The 23,899-nt window shown below is 37.0% G+C and overlaps 1 protein-coding gene across 3 annotated transcripts in view; it reads left to right on the forward strand.

Annotated features, from left to right (window-relative positions):
- The window catches only part of megf6a (multiple EGF-like-domains 6a), a 46,623-nt gene that overhangs the window by 3,449 nt on the left and 19,275 nt on the right, over positions 1-23,899 (forward strand). For 2 of the 3 annotated variants that reach the window (XM_056733815.1, XM_056733818.1), the window contains exons 1-2: positions 14,905-15,217; positions 21,986-22,108. In XM_056733815.1, the coding sequence (XP_056589793.1) occupies positions 15,058-15,217; positions 21,986-22,108 (283 nt within the window). In that variant the 5' untranslated portion in view covers positions 14,905-15,057. Of the gene's footprint in view, positions 1-14,904; positions 15,218-21,985; positions 22,109-23,899 lie in introns of those variants that run through there. The other variant, XM_056733817.1, reaches the window with a different exon arrangement.

The following is a 23,899-nucleotide window of genomic DNA, read 5'->3' on the forward strand; positions in this document are numbered from 1 at the left end:
CAAAAAAAGCTCTTTATTTTAAAAGCTATTGAATTACCTGTTTCGTATATGAGGTACAAGAATTCAATCTGTATGTGATAATTCATGACACTGTAAGGCAAGACCTATATGAGGCATGTAATGGGTTTTGTCATGTTTGGACATTTTTCTGAAATATTTTATAGCTTGACACGCTCTTCGGTTACTTAAAACACAAGCTTCGGTAACTCATTTTACTTTGACTCTAAGTGATTAGAATGCGAATGTCATTCTTGTACTGAAAGACATGAAAATTAAATTACGAGCTTTCTTACATTAAGAAAATATTGAATTTTGAGACAAATTACATAAATTAGATGAAACTTTTACTGCTTTTGTGTCTACACCGGACCCTCTGCATCGCCCCACGTACGGTGTGGACAAAATTTAAAATGGGTTCTTAACCGTTATGTTGTCTCTTGTCGCGTTGCATCTGGTGTAGACACGGTTTATGCCGGAAGTCGAATGTGTAACTGTTCTGAAAAGATCTGTTAGTGCTAGAGATACTTGGGATAGAATTTAAAGGGAACTCTGGAGAGTTCACTTCACAGTTGAGATCTACGTTTCATGGAAAAGGTTTTCCAAAACCAAGAAGAGAGACTGCAGAATGTGCAGAGAATGTAAAAAAGATAGCTTGTCCAGAACACACACCAAGTAATAAGTTTACACTATTACTTTTTTTAGGTATACTTTACGGGTATATCCAATAGAGAATACAAGAAATAAGGAAGGCGGGACAGTATTTTAATAAAGTATAGTAGAAATTCCCATTAACATTAGTCATTTAGCAGACACTTTTAATCAAACGACTTACAAATGAGGCAGAATTTAATTCTTACATGATCTCATTCATTTTCTTTGGGTCTTGTGTAGCAGCACAGATACAAAGTAACAGATCAGCCATTGGTGCCCAAGAGTCTTTGCTCATTTGAATACAATGAGATAGACCTGAAGCTTGTCAGATTTATTCTCGGCAGAGGTGTCGGGTACTCTCGACGTGGTGCCCTCAAGAGACATAGTGAAATGTACAGAAAAAGCTGTAAATGTAGTTTGTAATGGACATTATTATGAAAGTGATGCTTTGTCTCGTGTATTATTTTCAATGACCTATGCTTAACTAATGGTTTTACATTATGGTGCTTGAGGATGTTTTAAGGTTGTTTAAAATTTGGTCTTTGAATATGGGAAATGTCTGAAATTCTTTATCAAATAATCGTTGGTTTTATGTGCATCGGTTAAACTTTTTGTGTTTTGAGTCCTTGCATCAGCTTATATAAAGTAAAGAACACTTTAAAATTTGCTGCGCCAATGTGAGCAAAGAGCACACCTAGCTGTATAAGCTGAAACTTATCTCCCAAAATTCACTTTGTTGTTTAAAGATCATTTCTCTTTCGCAAATTCAGGACCAGAAACTTTTTTAAAGCTCGGTTGTCACTTTGTGGGCGACTTTCTCTGTCGGTGATGAGTGCTTTATCAGTAGATACACAAACACCCTGTATGCACCCTGTCATTCCTGAGAGAGGTGGCCATCAGCCAGACTTCCTGAAGCACTTCAGCCTGCCTCATTTATCTCTATTAGCAGGAGCTCCCATTCTAAATATTTCGCTAAGTTCAGGACAGAGAACTGATAAGGAAATAATCAGGGCAAATATAATTAGATATGTATAAGACACAGGCATGAACAACTTGGCAGAAGAGTAAACATGCAAACACTCAAAACGAACGAGAGACACAAGGGCATTTTAAAGGGGAGCAAATCATGAGGGAACATGGAATGGGCCATGAAATCATACCAACACTAAAACACTAAAAAGACACGAGAAAGCGCATGGCATGTCTAATACTCACAATGCCATGTCTTTTTTACACTAAACACCTGGGTCTGTCATGATTCTGCCACAAGACTGGAAAACTATGACTAGAAAAGGCAGAATCATGACAAGTTCAGTTACAGCTAAAGATGTCTTGGGCTGTGCTGTTGGTAGTAAACTTATGTTCTTTTCATTGAACTGAATTTGGTTTCATTGCCTGAATGACAATGAATCTCAGATGTGTGATTAGGACAATAACTTAATCGTTTTGTTGCATTAGAAGAAATCTTTTTAAGTTGTCAAGCTACTGGAAAATACAACAAAAGCGATACTGAATCAGTGGAAATGAGCTTGTGTTTCCTTCAGCAAACAAGGGCTGTGTGGAAAAATGAAGGATCTGTGAGGCTGAGGTCAAAGTGGGCACAGAGGACTGTGGGCTAAAGCATTCATGATTGTCAGTGGGCAGAACTTCAATGAGGAGATTTTATTGAACAGATTGTTTTCATGTAATGTTATAGTTTTCCTGTCGCTCCCCCAATACAGTAGATCTAACTTCCACAGTAATGCTCATTTTAACAAATTACTAGCGACATAGAATGTAATTTAATTTTGTGAAAATTGCAATCAGGAGCCAAACAGATTACCCATTAGAAGTCCTTTTGGTCAACAGAATCACGCAGGGTTCTAAAGGGACCGATTTCGAGAGATTGATACAATTTGTCATGACACTTTAGCTGTGTCCAAAATCGCGCACTATACCCTCATTCACTATTCTCTACATTAGTTTAATAATATAGTCCACTTTAATTTCGAACACTGCACAGGAAATGCTGTGTGCGCCATCTTCTGCCAAGACGCAGGAATTCATTCAGCGCGAGCATCACGACAGATGGCTAGCAGCTAGTCGTGAGTGTACATCGGTGGTACATTCCTTATTATGATGCATTATGCAATTGAATGAGTGCACTATATTAGGGTAAAGGGGGCTATTTCGGACACTGCCCCATTTATCTCGCATACAAAGTATGCGCAGGTCACGCATTCCATTTCTTGCAGTAATTATTTTAACCAGAGATACTCTGTAATACTTCCAATTGGAGCCCCTGTAACGGCTAACAAAACCCATTGACATCTATTAAAAAAAAACTACTCTGTTCCGCTGAAGCCAAAGCGTTAGCATGAAGTCCAATTTTTACATCTGCGTCAGACCTACGTCGTAGCCTCTACGATGTAGGCTGTGTGTCGGTTTACATTTATACTTCTAAGTCGTTGTCCTCGTCGACAGGCATTGACCACATGTGGTCAGTGTCCACGCGGGTGTTGCTTGTGTACCCAAGACAAGAGCCGGAGAAGCAGATGCTCGTTTGAGAAGCATTAGCAGTGATAGCGGCAAGAAAAGAGTCACTTTTGTTGCAGATTTGAAATGTCAAATACAGAAGCACAATTTACTTAGATAATTCATTCGGAAATGCGTTTGAGTGACTCTATCATGACTCTATTTTTTACCTGAGGGGGGCTGTTCAAACAGATCAATCACAGCGCTTGCGGTCCGTGTTGAGTTGACGCGTTGTTACATTTTTGAAATGGTGCGCGTAAGGCTACAGCGTAGGGTACGTGGCTCTGCGTAGCTATGGCGTAGGTCCAAAGCAGAACCATAAATTGGGCTTTAGTCGTTACGCTTTTTTGCCTGTCTTTCCTTTTAAAAGGGCTTTGGTTTCAGCACCAGATGGCAACTGTTACCAGGAAGCATCAATTCAAGGTAGTAGAAGAAAACCTGACCGATGTAGACCCGGAGAGATATTGCAATATGTTGTAATGCGCATGCAGTATACTGATATACTTCGAAAGCCTGAATGTTCTGCTGTAAGTTTATGCGTTTACCGTTTACCAGGGGCTTTACATGTTTAAAAACATCACGACATGGAGTTTGCCATATCGCTGAGCCCCTGATATAAGACACACACCGGCCATGCTCTCACATTCCGAGATAAATGCTAGACAATATCACTGACATGTTCCATAGCTAAATAGTTACAGATGTACAGTGTTCTGAATTCATTAGCAGGACCAGCCGCGTGACTTATGACATGGATGCATTTGGTAGCTGCTTTTATCCAGTAATATAAAATAACATATTTGAAGCATATATGTTGTTTAGTTTTACCAGAATTTCACTCTGGTAACTTCACTCTTTAATATACCTCACATTTAAGTAGCTCTTGTTATTCCCAGTAGCAGGAGATGTATAACAGAAGGGAGATTCTACAGGGGCCCATATTTTTGTTATCTTTACATTAAAACCATGCATGGCAGGGTGATACAGCTTTGAGTTATGCTCCACAGTGGTTTTGTGATTAGCCATTTTATGTATTATTTCTGTGATGGATGCCTTAAGGACCCTAAGGAGAAGAGCAACAAGTGCTTCTTAAACAGCAACAGCAACTTATACTTGTATATGTATAAAATATATTGTCTGTGGATTTTGTGTTAGTTCACATGTTCTTTTCGAAGTCAATTTTTAGATGTTTACACATTGCATGTAAGTATTGAATCTCCAGACCACTGGCAGCTTGGGTTTGATGTATTTGAAATATGCATTGCACACCATGCAAATTGCATGTATACTTTAGAGTTTTCAAAACTTTTTATTTCTAAGAAAAAGTCTGATTGTAACTGTTCTTTGTCAAAAACTCTTTACATTTTTAAAAAGGCGAAAAGTTCAGTAAATGTTTAATTCATGATAGGTAACTCCTATTCCTGGATCATTTTGCCTTTTCCATTATACTTAAGCCCAATTCTTTGTATCTAGCAGACATGCTTTAAAAAACCTGTTGAAAGATACGCAGATAATTTTTTCTGAATGCATTCATACCGTGAACAAAATACTGATTAGAGACACATGCAGACAAAAAACATTTGCATGGAACACATTCAAGGAGACTCCTCATTACAAATCATTGTTCTTGTCTCATTACCTTGGAAGTCACTAGCAGTGAGGGAATTGCAGAAGGAATTAAAGGGTCATATTGCCCAGATAATGGCTTATTAGGAGATCCGCATGCTATGTTGGCACTGGGTGAAGAGAGAGAGGACAGAATTTGTTTCCAGATTCTGAGCAAGAGGTGTATTCCACAGGGTAAAATCTCAAATCAACACCCAAAGAAGTGCAGATGTTGCCAAGACTCTTCAGATTTTGTTGAGTATATTCCACGTAGAGATGTTAAATATTTAAATGCAGGTATGGCAAGAGTGTCGGTCAAGAGTATGAGTAGATTGTCATTTTGAATTGTTTTCAGTATGCCGTAAAACAATTTTGGCTAATAATTAATATAAAATAATATGGAATAATTCTTTCTTTCTCCACTGTATTAATCTGGTTTAATTTATACAATACTAACAAGGACATGTACTTTCAGACTTGTTTAATGCCATAAAGTGTGTAGCTGGAGCTGTGTCCAGTCAGGGCACTTAAGTAAGGTAGGCATGCAAGCAGTTTTTCAATTTTTCAATTTTCTCTCTGGACAGAGAGATTTGCCTTTGTTGTTGTCAGCACACCTGTGTTTGCACGGCACAAACTGCTGGGACTTTTCGCTTCTCTTCTGACTGTCCTCACTGAGACATCCTCTCTACCCACAGTATTTCAGAACATGATACCACAACCTTCCTCTTTAATATCTGTACCTTCTTTTTTTCTCCTCATCAGAGCCATTGTGAGAGAGAATCGTGACAACGGAAGTTCCAAATTTCCGCGTGGCATGTGATACATGGAGCTTTCGGATAGTTTCAAGAAGTTATGTTTTCTGTCTTACTTAAATTTTTGTATTAAGAATGTTTTCTGCACCTCATTGTTGCTTTTAAGGGAATTTCCTCAACAAAAATGTTTCACTATTTACTCACCCTGAAGCCATCCAGACTTTCTGCAATGATTGTCGTTACACAAACTTATAGACGTTGCCCTCTGGTGGGAAAAATTTACACAAGTTTAATTGGTTTTTGAAACCAGGGCTGTTTTTATTATAAAATGAATGGAAAAGTAAAGGAATGGGTACCATCAATCTTCTATTTAATAGGGTGAGAAAGCTGCTTTCTTCCATTGATCAGTGCTTCTTTTAATCATGCACATATCTCTTTATTAAATACAAAAGTACTTTGTCTTGAGACATATTTAGCCAAATTCTTTAACTCCTGAAGTCTAATCCAACTAAATTATTATGCATATACCAAACAAATTACCCATTAAAATTAAAAACAGTTTTAAAAAGCTAGAATCAAGGTGAAATGTTTTGAAAATAGCTCATGCGCTTAATGAGAATAAAGTCAAGGTTTTGAGAGCAAACCATAATAATAAGAGAAAATAATATCACTTGAGACTAAATTTCAGAATTACAAGAGAAAAGTTGTGCCGGTGTGCCAAAAGATTTCTTGATTGATTAAATATTTTCCACATGTATAATTTTCCGAATCCTTCCCATGGAATCTTTCCCATCTTATGCCTTATCATATTATTGCCATAATCACACCTTTTCACATGTTTATTTTATTCCCATCAAATTCCCCATTTCTTGAATTTTCAAACAATACTTCAAATAAAAGTTTATTTATATTCAAATTTAAATGAATTCTAGAAACAATTGTCTTTACATCGTAGAGTTGTCATATATTCAAACATGAACATTTTTGACCACTCTGTTTTTTTATTGTAAATAAATATATATTAATATATATAAATAACTCTCTTTTATAATTTGATTCAAAATAATAGCATATATCCTGTTTATGTCATTGTGTTAGGGATGTCCCTCTGTACTGTAGTTGTAAAGATGGCAAATTATTTGTCAGCCTGCGATCCTGTGCTGTGGACTATTAACTCAGAAACTCTAGATTCATTGTTATGTGAAGCATTCTGAATCTTGATCAGAATATCTGTTATCACTGTCTTAGTTGAAATTGTGATGTCTTGGACATTTTTAAATAGAGAAGTGCAAGCTATAGGGTAAAAATACCTTGATGTGCACACTTACAGAAGGACCTTGTTACGGACTACAAATCACATCATATTGGATTTGTCTTAATCTTTCAGTGCCAGGAAAGTAAAGGAGCTGCATTATGCATAAAACAATGACCTACTGTACATGACTTCAGTCCTTCGGTAGCTTTGGTGCCAAATTCCCCTGTGGCGGATTTGAATGCGTTATGATTATTTTAAATGAAATTACATTATATTTCCCTACATTGCTGTCTGTATTAAAATAGGGGAAGCTAGGGTCATAGTCGACACAGAAGTATAACTATAAGAGTTTGAGTCAAACGTCCAATAACAAAACACAGATGTTCACAGTTTTCTTCAGCGGATTGTTGGTGTAAAACGCTTCAACTCTTTTAGGTATTTTTTATGGATAGTTCCAATTTTTCACAAAATTAAAGTTGGGGCAAGTTGTCACATTTTAATTAGGTAGATATATAACCTACAAAATAATAATCCATACAGCTTGATGGCTTCTCACACACTTGAATTTCCATTCAGAGATATGAGAAATCTCATTGCTATCTTTATCAGCTGTTACAGAATGTGACTCAGCACGAGAATTCTATGCTTACTTTTCATCAGTCGGGTACTGTGAGCACAATTTCCTACATTATGATGCTCTCTAGAGCCTTTGTCATTTTTCTTTTCAATCTCTGCTGCATAAAGAGATAGGAGGCGTTAAAGTTAATTGGTTGCGGTCCTGTCTAGACCGTTTTGACATGTGCGTTTTTTTATCTGAAGATTTACGTCATTGAGATGAAGGGTAAAACTCAGAATATGATTAACAGTGTTATTGTTGGATTGGTTAGATGTTTGGAAGGTGGAATAGCACTGATGTTTAGCAGATATAAAGTGGCAAGGCTTTGCTCTGGTGCACTCACTTCTCCAGGGTGAGGGTTTCAGCCCAGAAACACACCCAGCATTTGGAACATTTAATCCTAAATTTAATGGGATTTGTCAAGTCAGAGCAGGAATATAATGTGGGTCAAGAATAAATAGAATTTTGAATGCTGTGTTTGCCAATATTCATGTTTTTATTGAAACTAGAATGATATTTTCGTTCAGTTCAAGTCAGTTCAGGACACACTATCAACTTTGCAAGGTAAATTTAAATTACATTATAAGTTCTCCAGACCTGGGTATTTATTTGCTAGGTTCTTTATGGCATGGCGTTCGAAATAATTCCTCCATCAAGATTTTGTGCTTTTTATTTGGTAAAACCGGATGGTCTATGTCAAATTGTGGAACCTTGTACATATTTCCCTGTTTCCTTTTACCTACAATCAGCCAAACACATTTTTCAAATTGTGTAATGTAGGAAAACATTTTTGTTAAGTTGTTACTAGCAGTATTTCTATAATTCTATACATGAAATAAACCAGAATGTCTTTATATGCGTCCGACCCTAAATTGTATCCAGCTCTCTCTGGAGTAAGAATGCTTACTTTGTTCAAACTGTAAATTTGTATGGCTTTTCATTCTCAAAAGTGGGGAGGCTGGGCAGAAATGGCCGCCAGCTTTTACACACCAACCTTCCAGTTTTGCTTACTGGAAAGGCTTCATTACCACAACAGTTTGGATTTTCCACTGCTAAACAGTTTACACCTCTCAATGGCCCTGCTGCTCAGCAGCCGGTGGTGTATGGTATTACTCTATGTCTTTCTACGTTCTATTCATGGCTTTTGATGTGGAACTATGTTTGATCTGTCTCTTGTAGATGTGAATGACTGTGAACAAGTTAATGAAGAATCTGCAGGTCTTTGTTCTAACACTTTTGGCATCTCCGGCATGTTTCCCATCTAACTTCAATAGCATTAACACTTTAGAGTTAGAGAACGTGACAGAAGTGCTATGAAAATAACATTGGGAGTTTGCTCTAAAGTGGCAACTCCAAAAGTAGTTTAGACATGCCTGTGATCTCGCAGATGTTTTTGATCATGTGTTTGGATCTGTTCATTATTTTGTTATCATAGAGCAGAGTTTGGGTTTGTGTGCTTGCTGACAGTTATTACTTTAGACAAAAGTTGTTTCATATACAGTATTTGCATGTCAGGACATTCAGTAAAAATATTGTTGTTGATACTTTTACTACACAGCTGAAGCACATTTAACATCCGGAAGCAGTTTTTTTTAATGTGGAAACACATTTCTGTCCAAAGCAAAACTCCTCGGAAACAAGCAAGTTCATCTTTAATCTTCATATTTGATAAAACACGGGAGAAGGCTATAGCAGGATTTTATTTTTAAGCATACTATAAAAATGTTATATTCCCACAGATTTGTCTAGTATAATAGGAAGATTTTTTTTTTAGAAAATCCGGTTTTGAAAACCTATTCAAGACAGACGATTTTGAAAATGTAAATAGAAAAAATGAATCATGGAGCACATGTTAAGCTATATTTCCTCAGGAAAATGAGAGCTGTTTTCTATGCACACATGCAAATGTAATATTATTTAATATTTAAACAACTTTCCCTACACTCTGTTGTTATCATCTTATGTACAGTAGGTGGTTTGTACCACATCATTCACAAAGTAGATTTATTAAATATTTAAGAGCAATTTGTCGTTGTCCTTTCAAAACCTCGGATGTCCAACTTCACAGCTTTTTATGAAAACAACTTTTTATTATAAATTAATAAATACTGTGTTGTGAATGTTAGATATTTGCAAAACCAAATGACAAACATAAAGAGTGACTAATAATAATGATTTATGCAAAGAGGTTTCAGAAGGACAGCCGACTTATACCTGTTTGGAACACACTTCCAAAAAGAATACAATAAAATTCAACATAACTTTCTCTTTGTCTGGGACAACTCCTACAATTTTTCAAGTGCCATTTAGAAAGTATTTTATTTGGATGCCCTATCGGGCACATTAAATCTCACCTTAAATCATTCACATTGACAGTATGCTGATCTACTGCTTGTAAGTGAATGTGCTGTTCATATAGGTCAATGGTATTGAGAACAGACCTTTCTCCTGAATTTCACATTTGATGTAATAGGCCTTTAAGTCAATAGCGTGTCTGTTGGATAACCTCTAGCATTACTAATAAGCATGCAGAAGTTCACGCAGACACTCCCTGTTCCATTAACTCTGCCTAGAAGTTAGGTGTGTTCTGTGAGCTCTGGATAATGTCCTAAACTTGAAGTGTCTGTCATTAGATAGGAAGGGTTTGGCTTTGTAATGACACTCATTGAACTCGGACATCAAAAGATGCTTCGACTGCTTACACCTCTCCTTGGCCAAAGTAAATTTCCTGTTTAAGGACGGTGTAAAACACGTAGTTAAGACACGTAGTCCACGGACGCATATAGCTTGCTGATTTATCCATTTTTGCAGAGATCTTCATTCAATGCAGCCATTCCCCTGCTCAGTCTTTGTATAACTTGTGGTTTTCCATTGGTTTTTTTTCAGGACCTAGATTTAATTGGACATCAAGCTTCAACCAAAGACAGTGCCAATATTGTTTCTTGTGTAAAAGTCAATAAAATGTCTTTTTAAAAGAGTTGCGCAGGACCAAGGACAGGCAAAACTATTAAGTGGTTGCCAATTTGAAATGCCTTTTACATTTCAATGGTTTCAGGGACTAATTTCCTGCACAAAAAACATTGTGGTCAGCATAAACCATATTTATTATCATTGCATGCAAACTAAAGTAAATGCAAAATGCATGTGAACCACTGAGACATTTCTCAAAAAAGTCCTCCTGTGTTCCATCTAAGAAAGGTGAATAAATGATTAGAGAAAGTTTATTATTGTGTTATGATTAATATACCGTATTGGCCACACATTATTATTTTGTGTCACGTAAATAACACTTTACATGATTAAAAGCGCACAGACTAAATGAGCTTAGCAGAAAGTCATTAAATTAAACTCCTGTAAATAATCAAATTAAATGGTCTTCGTCCATCACTCAGATAATATTTCCCTCTACAAAGATATGCTGAATAAATAAAGTGAATGAATAATTCTGAAAGCCAATTTTCATTTGTTCATGGAATGGTTTATTACGTATCGACAGCATGTTCGTGCACATCTGCATTGGTAAAGGAGCAATCCAAACTACTCCTGCTCACAGCTGACATTCATATAAAGTCCATTAATAAGTCCTGACTTTGAGATGTTCATAAATGGGGTTTTAGATGGTATAATAAATCAAGATATTTCCTTAGGTTTGTATTAGCAGTTGGCATCACCAGCCTTAAAGGAAACCAAAGTTTTCCATCTTGCACCAATGGTTGCAAAGCATATATCTAGCTTACATTTTTTTAACTTAGTTTATAAAGATGAGCTAAAAATCCTGCAACCTGAGATGGGTTTATATTGTGTGTGAGGTTCGCTGTGAGAGCGGTGCTGTTGGCCAGAGGTCGGTGTCATAAATGTGAGGAACATTTTTTCCTCGGAAATCTCCCTAGAGGTCACAGATCCATGGAAAACACGGAAGGGATTCTGGGATGCTTCCAGCACTTTATGATCCAAGGTTTGCAATTTTAATGCTGAATTTAACCAGATTACTAAAGTGAAGCCAGTATCTTTCGAAACATAATCCTAAAGTGTTTTTACACCACATTTAAGTGAATTTATCCACGTGATTATGTTCAAGGAAACTGTTTAAAATTGATTTATTTCATTTTGCATCGCCAGTGGCATAAATATCATACAACCTTATGTTATGCAAGAACAGCGCAACAATACAACAATGAGATATGTGAAATGTGAGCTTGTAGACCAAACTGTGTGATAATTATAACAATTATGATCATTAAATAATAATTATATTTTGTTCAAAACCACAAGATTTCGTCTGGGTGTGGTCCTGCCCTTTTGGTATCGATAAATAACCTAATTGTTTTTAATAGTAACATTATTTATAATGAGGGAAATATGTTAAGTCTTCAAAAACAGACAAAGATCAGTTTCAGCATGTCAGCAAAAGGCCCACTTTTGCCATTGTTGCATTTCAATGTACTGTAATCCGGCATCAAGGGAAACATGCAGGGATGTGTGTTAATATATGAATCATGGCTGTGTATTTTCCGTGGATCACCGACAACCTGGCCCCTCACTAGAGCTAAACAGTAATGCTCTAAATATTTAGCTGAACTGAAACTGGCAATACGTGGGACACCCCATCCAAATACAGCAGCTATGATGGATTATATAAAAACAGCTCGCTCTTTACTCCCCTAATAGCTTACCTTCAACATCTGAGACATCCCAATGATTTATATACGATTGTTAAGGGGATAGTTGGAATAACATCACCGACACATGGGTCAGTTTAACTTAATTTATTGACTCACGTCAATTAAAAAAATAAATGTCCTCTACATTGGGACTGTTGAGGCCTTAAGAAATGCAGTTGATTTTTTAACCAAAAATAAAAAAATCAAGTTTCATAATATATTTGGCTCATAATTCCTTTTTGTATCATAAAGGATTCCTGAAGACACCTTAGAATTTTGGGATACTCCTCTAAAAACAGTTCTGCTCCATATGAAACATTTGAAGCCGCTCTGACCATTCAACTCCTGGCAATTTGAAGCAGTCTCCTGTATAGTATCAGCTCTCTGATTTTACTGGATCCTGGTCATAAATGTCTCACGGCAGGCCAAGCACATGTGGCATGTGGACACTTTGAGATTAGATCTGTGGAAGAGAATCAAGACCGATGCACTCTCACTCTCCCCGCCTCAAACAGAGCCTGTATCTGCATATGCAGACTGCAGAGAATGGAACTGATTTTATGCTCACTTTTGTTTTCTTTAGGATCAATAAATATGGTTCTAGCAAGCCAAATTAAAATAAACAAGCAGGTGCATTTCATAATCTTTTTATACATATGGCAAGATTGAAACAAGGCTGCCTTTGATGATTTTACAGTCCGAATACAACCTTGTGGATAATGGATTTTACAGATGTTTCCTGGTCTCGTTGAACACCATTTACATTTAGTGTTGCCAGAAATTGCTAGAAAAACAAGCGACCAGGCTTGATAGTGCAAACCTGACAAAAGCAACTTGCCTCACCAATGGTGATTGAAGTGAACCGGTTGGCTGTTTTAATAGTGTACCTATACTTTTTCTTGCGCAACTGCATCTCATCACACGTTGCCGGTACTTTGCCATTCTGAGTCAAAAGGTTATTGTATGGGTGATTAATAGTGATAAAATCACACTACAGATTTGGAATATTTCCACCTCAAACCCAGACATAAATGTCTGGAAGGGCACTTGAAGTCAGACATCGGACCTCTGAAAACTGAAATCGACCACCCTGGACTCAGGGAGACGTGTCATTTTAAGTCACGCCCAAGATGTTTCCAGTGAGATTATTGCGGAGAAGAGCATATGAGCTATGGAAAGCCACAAGGGTCAAAACGCACAATTATTAACACATCAACAACGCGTCGAGAACGTATTCTACGCGACCCTCGTGGCTTTCCATAGCATGCAAAGCAGATCAAGAGCGTAGCGGGGAGCGGAGAGTGCCTTTCTGAAAATTTGCCTGGTCCGTGAGCGACAGAGTGAAGCGTATTGTCATAGAGGGAAATATTGACATCTAGACTGAATATCCGCTTCGCTCATAATGCTCTGGCGCGAATCAACTCAGTGATCTAAGAGATGAAAACACTTATCTTTTGCGAATTCGTCTCTTTTAAATAAATAGTGGTTTGTCACATAATGTAATGTGTTTTCTACTCGACTAAAAACATTACATATAAGTTTATAGCACGTAAGGCATAAGATATGATTATGTGTATGATTGATTTAATAACAGGAATTCCATAGACTGCAAAACTATTATCACAGGTAATGAAATTAAAGTTCATCAGATTTGCCATATTTTTTGGTCCATTTTTTGTGTTTGCATGGATTTTGATAGCATAGTTGGACATCAACCAATACAGTGCACTGTAGTGCATCATCCTATACCAGTATATCCTATACCATCCATCACCAGTGGTTCTCAACAAAGTTTAAATCTGGCTTTTCCTGGCCTTAAAGTAATAAAAACACGAATGAAACAATTCATGCATGAATTTTTTTAAATCATCATTTTGAGGGGAGGGAAATTTAGAGGCATCTACCAGTCATAAATGGTACACTAATGTCATTGAATTTCATTGGTATAGTTATTGAAGATAAAATTGTGTCCATACTCTCTTTGCTGGTCAAAACCCATGACTGACAAAACAAAGAGCCTTGAAATTCTGTTCTTCTGACTTTATAATTTAAATGAAACAGTTTAAGATAAGATGTTACTCACACCTGGCTCTGGTTTATCACTGAAGCAAAGGTATCTGCACAGACAGTAAGACTCTGTGACCTTCTTTTCATCTGACTCACAATACTCACACGAAACATATCCATCTGCACCTTTTAAACTTCTCTCAACCTTCATATCTTCTGATGAAAAAACATATGTAGTGTGCCTCTCCTCTCAGTTTAAACTGTATCTGGGGGGTTGTTTTCACATTTGTTCGTGTCCTTGGCATTTTGAATAGGTTCCTGTGTGGTTAGGATGCTGTGGTATGATCTCATATTGTACTGTAAGCAAATATGCCAGCCACGCTTGGACTGGTCAGCCTCAAAAATCTTCCTTTCCATTACTTATATATAAGTTTGTCTGAAAATTATTTTTCCATGTCATGCTGGATATGTCAAAGCTGTTTTTTTGTGACTCGTTCAGATACTGCATCTGCTCAACCTCTCAAGTGTAACACAGAGTTTTGATATAAAGATCAATAAGGCTATAACCCCATAATTCCCAGGACTTGTGACGGATGAGGCTATGAGAATTCAAGCCTGCTGGTCTTTTCTCTTTTTAATAAAGTGATCTCATGACAGCTGTGTGGGAACTGTGTGAAAATGCATTTGATATTCAGAAGATCACTGCTCAATATTTGTTGTAGTTCAGATGAGCTTCAATACCTAAGAGAGGAGGTGGGAGGAGCCTGGAGAGACAGGGGGTGGGTCTGCAGAGCCCTGAATAGTCTGTGGGGACATAACGGGAGGTACAAAGCTACGAGAAACTACATGTCTGTCAATGCAGAGAGAGAGGGAGAGAGAGAGAGAGTCGATTCTGTTTAGAACCCAGGAAATAACATCATGAGCAAACTGATGTCTTTGTCTTGTGTGGGTCTTTCTGGTTGAGTTGAGTTCTCAATAACACAGTAAGCTTTGACAATGTTATCAGATCGACAGAAGTTAGCGTTATTATTTACCTTCTGGACTCAACTGGTCCTGAGTTTGGGCGCTGGGAATTCACGTCATAGATATTATCAGCGAAACTGCTACACCTGCTTCAATGGATATCATGGATACAACACGGGACACCTGGATCCAGGTGAGTGCAATTCCATTCAGCTGAGGGATCAGAAATATGCTGTGAAAGCAGAACTTCTGTGAGAGAGTGTTTGAACTGGAATGTGGTGGAACGCATTACTTTGATGACAGTGTCAAACTGGATCAGATCTTTGGTAATGTCTTGGCTTTGGCGAATAAGGGAGCTTTATTCAGCACTGTTAATTCAGCGTGAAGGACTGGAGAAGATAATGCCTTCAGATTTGTAACAGACCAACAAAACAAATAATACAGTGGTGTTTGAAAAATATTTTAGACGACCACTGTTTTGTGTATACTTTAAGAGACCTGAAATTTAATGTATTGGAATGTTTTTCTAACTGAATATTAAAATAAGTAGGCTGTGTTTTAAGTGACACAGACCTGACTGTCTAAAGCACTGGTTGAAGTCATAAGCTATACATTAATAAAGAACAAGCATTAAAGCAGCAGGTGAACACTTCATGTCACTAACTTTCTGTAAATGTGTTGACATGTTTTTTTTACTACGGTCTCACGAAATTCATTTTTCTGCCGAATGTAGCTACAGTATAACTATTATACTGTAATCCTAAAATCTGTCTCTCTCATTATGAAAGACAAAACTGCTTGTGTTTTCACTGCGGTGTAACTGTACACTTTTTAGTGAGCAGTGCATGTATGATACCTAAGGGAACATTATTTGGGCTGCTTTTTATTATATTTAAATGTTTCATTTAGATGGTCAACATAAGAACCAAGAAAGTATTTCTGCAGAACTTGTTTGATTTGAAAGTTCTTACTATAGCGATAAAATATTTTTCCAATAAAGCAATTGAACAATGTATCTTGAATTTATGCCAAGATATTGTTTCTTAAAAACTATAAATGACATTTAACATACTAAAATAAGGAATGTTTTGGTGACATCTGGCTTTCTAAAAGCTCAAATCCTGCTAGACAATATTCAGGTAAAAGAAATGTAGTAGTTACAGGTCCTAAAAATAAAGTTACCCATGAATAGTAAGTTAATTATTGTCGCTGTCCTTCTAAAACTTAGAATTAAGAATTAATTAATTAAGAAATCAGAATTAAGAGTTAAGCTATTTTTGCCTTTGCCTTTTGGGGAGAACTAGAACTTCATTCAAAGTATTTAGATATCTCTTCTAAAGCTCAATGCTGGATTAAAGAGAAACGAGTGTTAGAATAAATTGATATGCCTTCCAACAATGTGGGGGACAGACTTTGATTTTGGCACTACAGAAGCACACATGTTTAAGTCTGCTAAGCATGCTTGACAATCTTCACAGAAGATTGTGATCTAAATAATACGAGTAGTTGTACAAGATAAAGGAGTAACAATTGCTTTCCAGCTTCTGTGGATGATATCAAGCCAAATCCTTTCTAAACTCCAATGCAAAAGCTGGTGATCTCCATCCATTGTTTCCTTTAAAATAGAGGTTATCATGATAAGAAGCAGTTGACTCACATGCGTCATTGATTTTACCTTGCGATTTAATTGCTAAAGGTACAATTCACAGAACTGAAGACCTTTGAGGGCCAAGCAACAGTACCTTGGTTGAAGTGGGTAAAATGTAGTTTTCCTTATTACCTCGCTTACAGACGATCCTCAGTGGTGATGCATGTCAGAACAAAATTAATTGGTTTTCGATTCTGCATTCTGCTTGATTAATTGCAGGAAAAACTGCAGAACGCAATTGTGGAGACCCACGGGCTGCTGTTGGCTCCACAGCTGAGCTCCCCAGTGAATTCCTGGATTTCAAGTCTCGTTTGAAATCTAGCTGTTTTTTTACACCCTGCTGCTGTGAATGGGCCACAGTCCTTCCTCTCTCTGTGCTTTGTTGTTGTGTACAGCACTTTTGTAATCGAGGTTCCTTCAGGCTATTTTGGACAGGTGGTTTCTATTACCTACACAACAACTGATCATCTCACACACTGTGGTGTTTTTGGCTGTTCTGACTTGACTATCATTCCATGCTGTGATGATTCTTAAGTGCACTTGAGTGATGCACGCTAAAGTCAAACTTTAGCGTAAACAGAGGCTTATGGTTTTGGAAAATTTAAACAGGTTCAGATACTAAAATCAGATACCATTGGATGAGCTGATGTTGCTGAGCCAGTGATGGTCAAGCTAGTCTACAAAATACACCTTTAATAAAGGTGCTTAAAATGTTCTTCACAGCGATGCCATAGAATAACTATCTTTGGTTCCAAAAATAACTCTTTCATTACTTTTTATAATCTGAAGGGGGAAAATGCCAGAAAGAACCTTTTAGAAACAGAACGTTTCTTCAGATGTTTCAAGTTCGGTATCAACTCAGTATAGGGGACAATTCTCGCTATTAACTAGTTGTTGTTAGCATGCTTATTATTGGCATATTGCTATATTTATAACGGCACATATTCTGCATGACCATATTCTACATACCTAACCTTACCCAATACCTAAACCTAACAACTACCTCACTAACTGTTAATGAGCAACAAATGAAGAGTTTATTGGGTGAATATACCCCCTATACTGAAGTGTGACCAAAGGTTCATTATCGAACCAAAAAGTTATTCTATGGCATCAATGAAAATCTTTTAAAGCACCTTTTTTTCCAGAGTGTAATGTTGTGTCTGCAAAATATATATTTTAACATTTAAATGACACATTCCAGTTTACGAGTCTGTTTTATCCTAAAGAAGGCCTGTTACTGCTTTTGTCAGTTTATAGTGTTGTTTATCTCACTGGATTGTTGCTTATGTCAGACTTGTTTGTTCTTCTAGTGAGATCCAATGTGAATTTCATCTAGCTGTTTGTGAGTACATTCCATCTGCAGTCTGTCGCAATCCAGAAACAGAAGTGTTTTCTGTCTTGTGCAATTATTATGAATTTTATTGCATTGTTGAATACTTTTTGTCTAAACTAGATTTGTTTTACAGTATACGTTAATGTAAATAGTTTTGAACCAAGTGGAGATTGAATGCAACTGTCACGATTCAGGCTGTATGCCCTGTTAGTTTGGACTTTTAGTTTGTATTGTAATAACGGTTCCTGTTTTATGTTGTAGTCTTTTGTAGTTCTTCTGTTCATTGGTTCTTGTTAATTGTTTGATAATTGTTGAGGCCACTCGCAAGATGGGATGGCCGCCAGTCCAAAGCCTCCAGCCATCATGGCTGCCTCCCCAGTGGTCCCAAGTCCTATGGTCCCAAGTAAAGGGGGCCCGGAGGTGTCCGATCCTGAGGTTCTTCCCTTGGAGTCTGCTCTGCCAGTGTTGGTTGCTCCCTTGCTGGGTGTCTGGGCTTAGCACTGTTCATCTTCACAAGAGGCTGTTTCTGAACCCACTCTGTCCCCTGGTCGGTTCTGAGCTCCCTGCCTCTTTCAAGATGGCCGCTTCTGAGCTCCTTGCCTCGTCCAAGATGTTCACCACTGGCCTTTTCGCCCTGCTTGCGCCTCCCTGGACGCCTGACCAGGCTGCCTTTTGTTACAAAAACTTGAAAAAATAATGAAAAACAGTACATACAGTAATGTCTAAAAGTGTTGTCCGACTTTGGAGTATTGACATCTTATTTCAAGTATTTTATTTAAGATGCATTCAAAATTTTGTGTGTTTGGATTGTATACAGAAATTCAGCTTTGAGAAGAATTGAGAAAGGCTTTGCAAAAAATGACATGCAACACAATTGTAAAGAATGACTACAAAAATTGTTTAAGTTTGTTGAATAGATAAGAGATACAATTGTAGTAATTTTACACTTTATTTTTTAAGTTTAATGCATTTCTTTGTATATAAGAATAACATCTGTATTTGCCATGGTTTGCCTTAAAAACATATTTTGGCCTATAAAGTTTGATGTTTTGTCCATTTTGTCCGATATACCTCATTTGTTGGTATAATCTAACCCGAGGAAGCATTGAAAGCAAACATTGTACAAATATTCCCCCTTCACTTTTGGACATTTTTGTATAAAAACTTTATAAATCTTCAGCATATCATAATAGACATAAGAGCACATCTTAATCTACCCCCGGCCTGCTGTTTCACATAATCATAATCTTTATCACAGAGAAGTGCTCAGGGTTAACTGGTCTAGTAAAATTTCTGATTTTAAATATACTCTCTTCAAATGGCTCATTGTGATCAGTAGATCAATTGCGGTCAAGTGGACCATCAACATTCTGGTTAGTGGTGTAATTGTATTCGATGCAGTAGATACCACTTCAGAACCTGTGATTGGCAGAACATTAATACAGTATGTGGTTTTCAAGACAAGTCATGATGCTGAACCTCTTAAGAGAATTAATTTACATTTACAGCATTTTGCTTTAGACGCAATTTCTCAATGCTAATGCAGAACCTCAGAGATGATGTATTTTTGCTGGCTAACCCGGAAGTAAGTGCCGCGCTGGTTCCAGTAAAAATTAGCTCTGTGATTAACAAAGGTTTATGATATTTACACATTTTGTTTATCAAGATAATATTCACAAATTAACACCACATATTTTACTTTTGAAGCCAAAATCCAATCGGGTGAAGTAAAAAGCTAACACGATGCTACACACAGACTATACTTAAGGTCGCTTGATATCAACATCACCACCACGCCTCTGACACCCTTTCAAATTATATAAAAAATGTGTTCCCTGGTAAGTAATTACTCCTTGAATGAATCCGCATCTGCGTTTTAAGAGATTTGTGCCACGTCGCATTATTTGTGAGCTTTATTTGCGCAATGACGTATGATGTCCCCACCAAAGGATAGTCACTTTTAGCAATGGCTGGTTTGGTGTGTTTTGGTGTGCAATTGGTGTGTTTTATGTCATAGAATAAAACTTGAACTTGTGTTCACCACAAACCTTATTTCGGGCGATTTTAAAAAAACCTATAGAATTTGGAGCGATGGAACCGGAACTTCTTAAATGCTCCCTTCCGGGTTTCGCATACAAAAATAAGTCATCTCTGAGCCTCCCTATAGTTGATCGAATGTGAACTGATCATTTGTAATAGTTGTTCTTCAGACCTTTTTCGCATTAACGTTATATTTTAAATTATTGTCCTTTCCATTTCTATTTTTCCATTTATGCTTTGCTTCCAAAAGCTAAAAGTCTTTCTGGCTCTAAAACAACTGTATTTTAATAAATGTGTATCATTTGTACTGGTAATAACTCTTGCCTACAGAATATTGGCCGTAGTTGTCATTTGCTTTAAACTGCGGAAATTACCCTATATCGTGCTACATTCTTTTTTTTAAAGAAGACAATCATCATCAAAGATATGTAAAAAAGTTTGATATAAATAATACAGAAGCACACTCTTCACATGCCACTCGGTCCAATATTTACTTTAAAGTAATCTTTCTTGGAAAAGACATTGGAAACTATAGGATAAGCAGCTCTTAGAAGGGAGTAGTCTGTCTTGACTATTATAAATTACTTGCATGTACTGTCATTCATATTAGTAATTCCAAACATCAGTCACAAAAGAAGAGGATTTAGTCTTGAAACCGATATAACATTTAAATCTTCTCCCTTAATCAATTCCATATGAATGCACGCGAGTTCATAGTAACCAGCTATTTCTCTTCATGTAATAATCACTTTAATACTTCAAGCCCCTTGTGGAGCATGAGTGAGTTATAAACCATAGCACACTGCACATAACTCACTGTCTGACACAGTCCCCGGCTGAACACTGCTATTACTGTCTGTCACACAGCAAGACTTCCTAGCCCTGGAATATATCTGAACTCTCTCAGACCATCTCTGCACCTGTACTTCTCATTTTACATATGTGCCACTCTTACAACTCATCATTAAATACTCTATACGTTTCATTCACTTATTTCATGTATTTGTGTTACTTTCAACATTTACCAATATTAATATAACCCCATTTACTGTATTTTCTCAATCACATAAAGCTATTATGGTTGCAATATTTTCATTCGAATTGAATGTGAATATTTATACACACACACACACACTGTACATTACATTATTGCAAGAAATAAAGAAATGAGTTTTAAACTGTCAAAATGTATCATCTCAGTTGCTGACCTGACCTTCCTTTTGTGGGAACAGCTCTATTCCTGAAGTTAGATTAAAGAGAAAATTAACATTCATCATTTATTCTCCCTCATGTCATTCCAACCCTGTATGACTTTCTTCTGCAGAACACAAATGAAGAAATTTGGAAGAATGTTGGCAACCAAACAACATTGGGCCCCTTTTGACTTCCACTCTATGGACACAAAACCAATGAGACATTTCTCAAAATATCTTCTTTTGTGCTCCACAGAAGAAAGAAAGTCATACAGGTTTTGAATTACATGATGCTAAAATCTGTTTCAGGGAACAGTACTTTAAAGGTCAGTCTGATGGCAACACTCTTGGAAGGTCACACTAGATACAATACAAAGAGTTTATTCACAAAGAGAGCGAAAGTAAGTGCTGATGCTTATTTTCACTCTGGTGATATATCAACCACATACGTGCACTTTAAGGTGCCAATAGATTCCTAATTGCATGCCGACTACTGAGTCAGCGAATGAACCATGTCTCGTAGCTGTGCTGACTGTTTACTTTGGAAGTCACTAAAGACCTCTATTATGAAGAATCTGTAAAGCGACTAAGCTGTTTTGTGTCTGCTCTAGAGTAGATGAATTCATTTAGATTGTTCAAACAGCAGAGGGGAAGTGACTTAAAGTTAGGTAAAGATTTGGAAGACTGTGTAAGAACCCAACCACGTTCCAAAGTCTGGTCTTGTGTCTGCTTTTTTCTCTTTAGATATTGATGAGTGCCAGGTACACAACGGAGGCTGCCAGCATAGGTGCGTGGACACTAGAGGGTCATACCACTGCGGGTGCAACCCAGGGTTCCGTCTTCACGTTGATGGACGCACCTGCCTAGGTGAGTCATTCGGAGGTCATGAGAGGTCATTGACAGAGTTGACGGACTGGATTGCCTCCAAGGGTTTAGAGGCTGTAATCATCACAACCTAAGAAAAGTTTGCTTTCACAGAATGGGGTTCTCTTCAAAACAAGGAGCTCTAGGAATCAAAGAGCCCCTTGTTATCCTAGTCGTGGAATTTTCGCTAGTATTCTACTGTACAGGCCTTGTCATGGTGAGTTTGTGAGGGACTTTAGAGATGGACCAATGTCTCTGTCCGTTGGACTCAACTGTTCGCTTGCCAGACCCGGTTAACTGTTAAACTGTCACAATCATCTTTTCAAATGTGAGTATGATGTAGAATGTGTCAGATGAAACCCAGAAGAATTATTTTTTTAAGGTTGTTGTCATCTCTAAACGTTTGATGTTGTATTTTCCATTTTTTTAAAAGCTCTTCAAGCTTTACCAAGAGCATATCATTGCTGCACTTTCGAATCCACGATTTCCAAAATGTGCTGTTTTTCAGGAAATGGGAAAAACACTTTTTTATACTTTATACTTTACTTTTTTAATACTTTACTTACTTTACATACTTTTTATTGGTATTTGCAAAACCCGGTGACAAATAAAGGCTGATTAACAATAATGATGGCAATGAAATCAGAAGAATATTAGCGATATGTGACACACACCTTCCATGTTAAAATAAGAATACCACTAAAACTTTAATATTCCAGGCAGCTGGGCCGCCAATAACGATCTTGTAAAGTAAAATAATATGTATTCATGTAAAATATTCTGTAAAATAATGGATTACCAAAGAAAATAAAACACTGTTTCGAAACGCAAGCAATAACATACATTGCAAAAAAAAGACTACATAATATCTACAAATGATTTCATCTGACATTGGATAGCATTCTGCAGATGTTGTAGATAGAGCTGAACTTGTAATAAGCATGGAAAATTCCTTAAATTTCTAACAAATGCTGTTTATATTCCATTAAGAATAGTAACTCGTGAAATCTGATCATCTGTTTACTTTTCTGAGAATCGAATACAGTTTAGTGTGTGCTTTAGCTAAATCAGATCTTTACCCTCCCAGAAGTCTATTCAGCCTCCTGGATCATTCTTCTGTGTTTTCCAATACCAAACTATCTTTTCTACAAAACCACAGCTCAAACCAGATCTGAGTAGGAAGGAACGCGAAGCTGTACCAGAATAAACCAAAAACAGATGCTAATTGATTAATAATGGGTTCAATCAGGATCTTTTGGTTTTGGTGAAAGTAATTTGAGCTGGTAATCCAACTGATATCTCTTTCCAGAAGTTTATTAAGTTATGACTTATGACCAACAGAATTTAAGTTTTTCCTGCCCAAATAAGCATTATATTAGCAATTTCTTTGTCTAGTCTAGAAACACTCTCATCATAATTTGAAACGTAAAGATTTGTCTTCCCAAAAGATACAGTTTCAACAAATCGTCACTATTCTTTGCAGATTTATTTGGCAAGTGTCTGAAGTGACATTTTTAAAGCTGTTTTGGAGAATGTGCACACTGTATGCAAGGGTTTCTGAGGACAGACTTCACATTGAGTTTGACTGATACAGTGATATGACAGTATGTATATTTAGTCTGCATACTGATAAATAGTCTGCTTTAATATCCAACTATCTGCTGACGGCTCGACTAGATAAGATATTTTACGTATGAAGGCATATCCTCCCTGTGACTGTGAGATATTAGCTCTGGTTGCCATATAAATCCCCATGTGATGGTCTGTTTACCGTACTCTGTGTTTACCTGGAGC

Source organism: Triplophysa dalaica, chromosome 20 (assembly GCF_015846415.1).
Source record: "Triplophysa dalaica isolate WHDGS20190420 chromosome 20, ASM1584641v1, whole genome shotgun sequence".
In the NCBI taxonomy this organism is placed as follows: Eukaryota; Metazoa; Chordata; class Actinopteri; order Cypriniformes; family Nemacheilidae; genus Triplophysa; species Triplophysa dalaica.